The following is a 7,155-nucleotide window of genomic DNA, read 5'->3' as shown; positions in this document are numbered from 1 at the left end:
TTGTGTAAATATTTTAATGAAATTCATTCCACTATTAAAGTACTGGTATTAATTAAGCTTTTAGGAGATCTTTATCGAACATATGCATTTTTTATTTAAACAAAAAAAAGAACAAGAATATCAGGGTCTAGCCTACCTACCCAGGCCTATTCATAGGCCTATAATTAGTATTAAAAATAAAATAGGAACAAGAAGTTTCATCTTTTAAAGTTTAAAGAGGCCTCCTACATCCTGAAAATTGAGTAATTCAAGAAAACATAATTACAAATATTGTTTCGATAATTGAGTGTTATGTTTTACCAGAAAGATTAATAATACATCAATAAAAGACATTGTCAACACAACAGGCCACTAGGCCTAGAGATCGTACCACTCTGCATGCCACCAGAAGGGATGACGATATAAACACGGCAGACGATAATCTACCAACTGTCTGCTGCTGCCTCACCTACTGCGAGGCTAGCTAGGCCCAGAACCGGAAGGAAGGCTGAAAACAGGTCCGTAATTATGTCAGATATACATGTAAATTCATAATGAAAACCCATAACAATTAAACTACTTACTTTTATTGATAACAATTTTAAACACAAACTTATCTCAACCTTACAAAAGGATTTCAAAACATAACTGAATTGATACTGATCTCATCATCAACACTCATCTCTTTTTCGCTAAAAATCGCCATCTTTTGGTAATGCCAAATCTATAGAGGGCGTTTTCAGGAGGCGTGTCAGTCGCACACAGTACACACACAGAGAGTCGTCTGCCACCACACACGGACGGCACAACTGATTTTAAAATATTCGGATCTACAGTATGATCATGATCATGTAATAGGCCTAATGTAATGTAAATAATATATAAAATGCAAAACATTAGTTAGTTACGTCTATCATTATTATAATGTCATATAGCGATGTATCTTACATCCATATACCTCGTGTAGACGGGTAAAATAATATTATTATTAATAATTTTATCTCAACATTTATTTCGACTTAGTGATACTACTAGCGGTCGGACTTTTATTCATAACGAATGATATCATGTCTAGCACTTCACGAGATGACCATTATATAAAAACCTCAAAAAAATAAATACAAAATAAAATAAATAATTTAAAATAAAATATAAAAAAAAAAGAGTAACGTAACAAAGAGAATCCTCTTCACATATCCTTAATTTGATATAAAATAAAGTTTAATTGAAAATATTATATCAACCTAAAAGATATAATCAACATAATTATTAATTGTACAGGTCATCACCGCACTCCTCCAACGAAGTATGACATCACAACGTAAACAAGTTGACGTAATTCATGTGCGTTACGTTGAGCGCGACGTACGCGCGCGCACCATTAGCGAACATAAAGAACATTTCTGTTTTTTAAGCATGCAATTTAAGAAACGAAGACAAAAAATACAAATTTCAATATTGAAATACAACAATGCAATGGAAGAAAATGGTAATGATAAGTTTTGTTTGACATATTATTATACGATTAAAAAAGAGTACATAACTTTATAAATGTTATTAATAAACCTGTACATACTACTAGTAGCCTAGGCTCTAGCTAGGCCTAACTAATCTTATTGTTTTATGATTATTATTTGTAGTTTATAATGTGAATCAAATCAACAGCGACAGGAACCAGCTACAGGCACTGATTCTTGTGGCACGAGAGGTAGAAGAATACTATAAGACAACGGTAAGTAGAGTCACAATCAACAATATTAATCTGCTCCAATTTTTGGAGGGCCTAGGCCTATAAAACTTTTTAAAATATAGGCCTAGGCTATACCAAGATGATTGGAATTAATTTTAATTGTATTTTTTGCTTTTCAGCCTCCGTTTATGTGGAGTGATTGTTACAAACATGGGTTACCAAATGAAAATCTGATACTACTAAACATGCATCCAGACGAAGTGAACGATCCAATTCGACAGAATTTTCTTACTGTTACTGAAGATGTTGGTATATGTCGTACAATCTGTAGGAATCTGGCAGACGAGGCAGGCGACCTATATCCACGAATTCGCGCCACTGCAAATTTCCTAGCTCATGCCATTCTTGATCACGTAAAGAAGAAATTCACCTTTAGCTTTGAAACAGGTGACAGAATTTTATTACGGAAAGCGGTTAGCGTAATTACTAATATGGAAAAACACAAACGAGCAAACATTATTAAGAAGCTTATTCAACGTCGCCGCAAAGCAACGGTATATCTACTAGCTCTTAGAAAGAGCCGCAAATCCAAAAAGAAATTGGTAAAGTCACCAAAGAGAACGAACAAATGTACACAGACATTCATGACGTCTAATGAAACTTCACAACAATTTATGACGTCAACACCAAATAAGTCACAATCACTACCCACAAGTAATTTATTCAATTTGAATATATCCCCTTGCAAACGATCACAGGCGGTACAAACCCATCACCCATCGAGTAAACGCCCAAGATTTTTAGAAAGTGCAAGTGCACTGACAATAACACCAAGGCGCCTAGAGTTACACTGTGACCCGTCGTCGGGACAGACGAGTACTTCTAGTGGCAGTTCAACTGCTTTAGTTTCAAATATGCAACAAGCCAGGCCTGCTATAAGCGATCATCGCCAGCATTATTATCAGACTAGGCCTACTAATGTAATTTCAGAAAAAGTGGGTGTCAGAACATGCAGAGTTACACTTCCAACCAATCATGCTAAATATAAATGTACTAGGCCAGTGTCGTGTAGTTTGGTGAACGCATTTCAAACTCCAGCCAATCAGGCGACATCGAGTAATTTATCAAACGGAAACGCTGTGATACTTTCAGCCAATCACAATCGAAACCACGTACAATCTGCATACAACGCAGTGCAACTTTTAACCAATCAAAATACGTCTAAAAATGCATCTACGGTATGGCGTTCTACAAGCGTCAATTTAGTCGAACCATCAGTGAATCACAACCCTTCTTTATTAATGGAAACAGTGCATGGATCTCCATACAGATGTTACTCAAAATAGAAGGAATGATAATTATTACATAATAGCATGTATCTGTCATTCGACAATATAACTAATTTTAATAACTGACCTGACCTTTCTAGAGTTGATTTAAATCTATAAATTCTTTAAATTTGATTAATTACTGTATTTAATTAGCGAATTGGGGCCAATACAATTAAATAAGGGTATCTTGTAATTAGGACCGAAATAATTATTGATAATATTATCTTAAAATTGTGTTTTAGTACTCCGAATTAGGTATGAAAATTATAACTTAGACAGATAATAATCTGGTCAAATATGTATTAATATAATTTCAAAAAAAGCCAAACAATGATTTCAAGTACATATAGATAAGTTGGTAAATTATGAGTATGTCTATATTTTAGGCCTATTGAGTGTAAATTTATTAAAGGTTCTGAAAATTACTTGTGCAATCTTGTTTGTATTATCAGATTTTGCATAAAGTTGGTTTAGTTAAATCATGGAGGTATAAAAAAGATAAATCTGTACATATTTTAAACAAAAGAAACGCAGCATGGATAAACTAGTTTTAATCAAAATCAGAAATTTTCTGATTAATTATTACAACTTTTCTTCAAGAAGAAAGAGCATAATGATATCTACGCATGCTTACAAACCAATTGTTGTGGTAACTGCTTCCGCGAAAACACCAAATTCGAATTCATTCAAAATAAAAGATAATTCAATTAAGATATATTTCTTCCAAAGCACTTTTATGTATTTTTCACCAGAATCTACTAAATAGCAAAATCATGAACAATGAAATGCTATGCCTAAATACAACACACCGCTATATCTTAACACATGGAATTATGCAAATTAAATCTAATACCAAAAACAATAGATTAAAACACATTATTTCTACATTCTTTGTAAGAAATGATTATTCTACGATAACACTTGCTATTAATACATCATTGTATAACTTGGTTGATCAGACGGTGAAATTATTTTACATAAACTTGGAAAAAGCCAACAATAGTGTTGTTTCCATTTGCCTCTTTTAAGCTCTGTCTACACTATCAAACTAGTTTTTTTTTAAAATGTGATGTGCCCAAATATGGCAGTGGTATGCCCACATATGGTAGTGATATGACATCATCATGTACTTATATGGGCAGATACACTTTGATAGTGTAGACAAAGCTCAACATTGGTAATCTATGAAAATCGTACATAAACATACAGTGTGCTATTTCCTGTTCACACGACCTTGTAAAACGCCAGCGTTTACAGCACATTTTGCTTAGTATTGTGTGTGTACACCCCGCAGTTTTGCTAGGCCATGTGAACAGGTTATAAGCATCTAGTTAACTAAACACAATAATCAGCTAATCTACAAAATTGTATTCAATTAAAATGTCTTACATTCTGCATTAATATTTACAATTATTTTCAAACTCTCTGAATCTATTAAATTTCATCATTAGGTATATTATGATACTAGTTATATATTATTATAAATACATGTTATCATTTTATGATATGAATTACATAGGCTTACTTTTGTATTAATGTGAATACTACTAGACTTCAATTCAAAATATTTTTTAATTTACATAACTAATGTCATATTGACCAAGCATATTAATCATAACTTAGTTTGATTATTTATCTGCTATAATTTACAAAACTAGCCTTGAAAACAGTTTTGTTCTACTTTTATCGTGGTTGAAGTGCACTTTTTACAATTTAGTTAAAAAAGGTATTTTGACATCATAAATCAAGCAAAAACTAATGAATTGTTAGCATTGAGAGAAATAATCTACAGAATCCGAAAAAAATATTTATATAAATGCATTTTACAGAAAGAGAGAAATTGAAAATAAGGTGGTGTTGGTTTGCGATGACCTATGACCCTATGCAAATATGTTCTGTTTACACCATCAAAACAAATGTATGCCTAAATGGTAGTGATATGACATTATCATGTCCATATATGGGCTTATTACATTGTTGTATCACATAAAGTTTATAGTGTGGACAGAGCTTTAGTCATCACCTGGTCCATGGATCATTAATTAAGATGCATGCGAGATTTTTAATTACAAATGTTTTGAATGTGATAAAGAAATGAACCCCCAATACATTGCGTCTTCAGCAATTGCAAAATAGCACAAAACAATTGTTAAAAAATATACAGTGCTCGATCTAAAATATAAATATACATGCAAGTTAAAATCTACATCATTTAAAACTAAACACTATTAAAAAAAATTATGAATTACTATCAAACAATAAAATATACCATTCACTGATGGTTCATTAGTACTATTAATGCATCTTAGAATACTATTGCCATGCACTATTCTATAGAGCATATTGTGAAAAACCACTAAGCAAAATTAACTGATAGCCATTATTGCCACTATTTTATTTCAGTGATCGGTCAAAATGAAATCCTGCACTCGCCATCGTCCGTTCAACTCATAAAATAGAGATCAAAGGTAAGTGTTCGTTTAATCGCTATGTTAAAATGTCACTTTAAATGTTGAAAAGTGGCTAAAATTTGATACATTGTATTCACAATTAAAAATTATTTTATTGGGTTAATTCAGCATACACTTTATGCAATGGCACTCTAATACATCATTTTAATCACACACTAATATTATTGTTAGCAAAAAACTTTTATGCAGCAATCGCAATAAAATGAAAATGCCTTTTACAGTAAAAACCATTTTTTAAATTAATTTTGAATATTCCAATTTTGAATGGATGTAAAATTAGAAAATAAACTTGAATGGAAATGAAATTTCTTTAAGAGTGACACGACTTATATGCATGCTAAAATATTAGCTTCAATAATTACGATAAAAATGTTGATAAGACAAGGATTAAGAATTTGTACAAACTATTATTACATAACTCAGTCATATTTTTATCTTAAAATACTGTATTTGGTCTATTTTTATATTATTCAATTTAAATCATTTATCAATTTTATTTTTATATTAATAATTGATTTTTAATCAATTAACAAATTCATTCATTAAATTTATACAACATTGTATGCCCAATCAAAAATAAGGGCAAACAGTTTTAAAATAAATTTATTCTTAAAAAGGTTTATTATCAATGGTAAATTTATAAAACTGTATTATTAAATTTACAAGTTTTAAAATAAATTACATATGCACCATTTTTTGGCTAAAATGTTGAAATTATTGTATTTTCACTTGGATTTTAAAAAATGTGTGAAAAGCTTATAAATGCCGATATTTCCCCTCCCTAAATTTTTGTTACAACTGTATTTTTTTTAAAATTCGGGTTCGAATCATATAAACATTGATACTTGATTCAACAAGGGATTTAGGGTTCAACCATCTCAGCTAAATTACCTACACTCACTGAGGTTAATTTTATACTGAATCCCTGTTCCCCTACACACCCTGTCTTTGCACACTTCCATCACTCTGCACCTTGTGTGAAAACTAACTTAATATCTTGTTATGGCCCTCACTTTATCATAAAAACAAAAGGTGCATTCACAAGGTACTACTTTCCATTACTGAAAACACAAAATTATGACATATTCATGTACACAATTAGTACACTTATTCAAAAGGATTGTCAAGCGCCCTCTATGCATCTTTGAATTGAACCAGGTAGCGGAGACACACCTGTGAACTGTCGTAAACAATAAACTCGTTGTGATTCAGATTATAATAATTGCTTTCATCATGCATTTCACCCAAAGGAATCTTGGCGCCTGTGAAGTGAAAAAGAATAAAGCAAATAACATACAGTATTTATTCGAATAAATGCCCCCCGTATTTATTCGAATAAATGCCCCCCCCCCCATATAAAACATCATTTTGAATAAATTCCCCCCACCCCAGGACCTTTATTTATTTCCTCAAATAACCACACAATAAATGTTATTACAAAACAATTTTATTTGTAGTGTAGCATTCATTGATTGACATGATCTACAATTCACCAAGCATTTTGATACAAATGTTAATGTATGTTATCACTTAATATTGTGTTGTATTTTTTCAAATCTATGGCATATTTATTTGATTATACATGTTACACCGGGTGTTACACCCATGTTACACGCTTCCCCAGCATAAACGCCTCCCTCAAATAAACATCCCCATTAAAAACTATGGTATGCAAGTCATTCAC

At 31.5% G+C, this 7,155-nt stretch overlaps 2 protein-coding genes across 2 annotated transcripts in view; one reads left to right on the top strand and one right to left on the bottom strand.

Moving 5' to 3' along the window:
* Positions 1 to 1,440: 1,440 nt before the first annotated feature.
* Positions 1,441 to 3,393, top strand: LOC140060644 (uncharacterized). The gene is made up of 3 exons (XM_072106942.1): positions 1,441 to 1,468; positions 1,620 to 1,711; positions 1,849 to 3,393. Exons 1-3 carry the CDS (start codon positions 1,456 to 1,458, stop codon positions 3,013 to 3,015), a joined length of 1,272 nt encoding a protein of 423 aa, XP_071963043.1. The 5' UTR covers positions 1,441 to 1,455; the 3' UTR covers positions 3,016 to 3,393.
* A 320-nt stretch (positions 3,394 to 3,713) lies between these two features.
* Positions 3,714 to 7,155, bottom strand: part of LOC140061204 (poly [ADP-ribose] polymerase tankyrase-like) — a 32,677-nt gene continuing 29,235 nt past the window's right edge. The window contains exon 46 of the mRNA XM_072107715.1: positions 3,714 to 6,733. Coding sequence (XP_071963816.1) covers positions 6,606 to 6,733 — 128 coding nt within the window. The 3' untranslated portion in view covers positions 3,714 to 6,605. The remainder of the gene's footprint in view (positions 6,734 to 7,155) is intronic.

This window comes from Antedon mediterranea, chromosome 10, assembly GCF_964355755.1.
Source record: "Antedon mediterranea chromosome 10, ecAntMedi1.1, whole genome shotgun sequence".
Classification (NCBI taxonomy): domain Eukaryota; kingdom Metazoa; phylum Echinodermata; class Crinoidea; order Comatulida; family Antedonidae; genus Antedon; species Antedon mediterranea.
The sequence above is the reverse complement of the archived record's forward strand: the minus strand, read 5'-3'. Positions and strand labels throughout refer to the sequence as shown.

Coding starts and splice junctions, on each gene's coding strand:
- LOC140060644 (XM_072106942.1), top strand. Junction 1,712..1,848: donor AAGAATACTATAAGACAACG/GTAAGTAGAGTC, acceptor TTTGCTTTTCAG/CCTCCGTTTATGTGGAGTGA.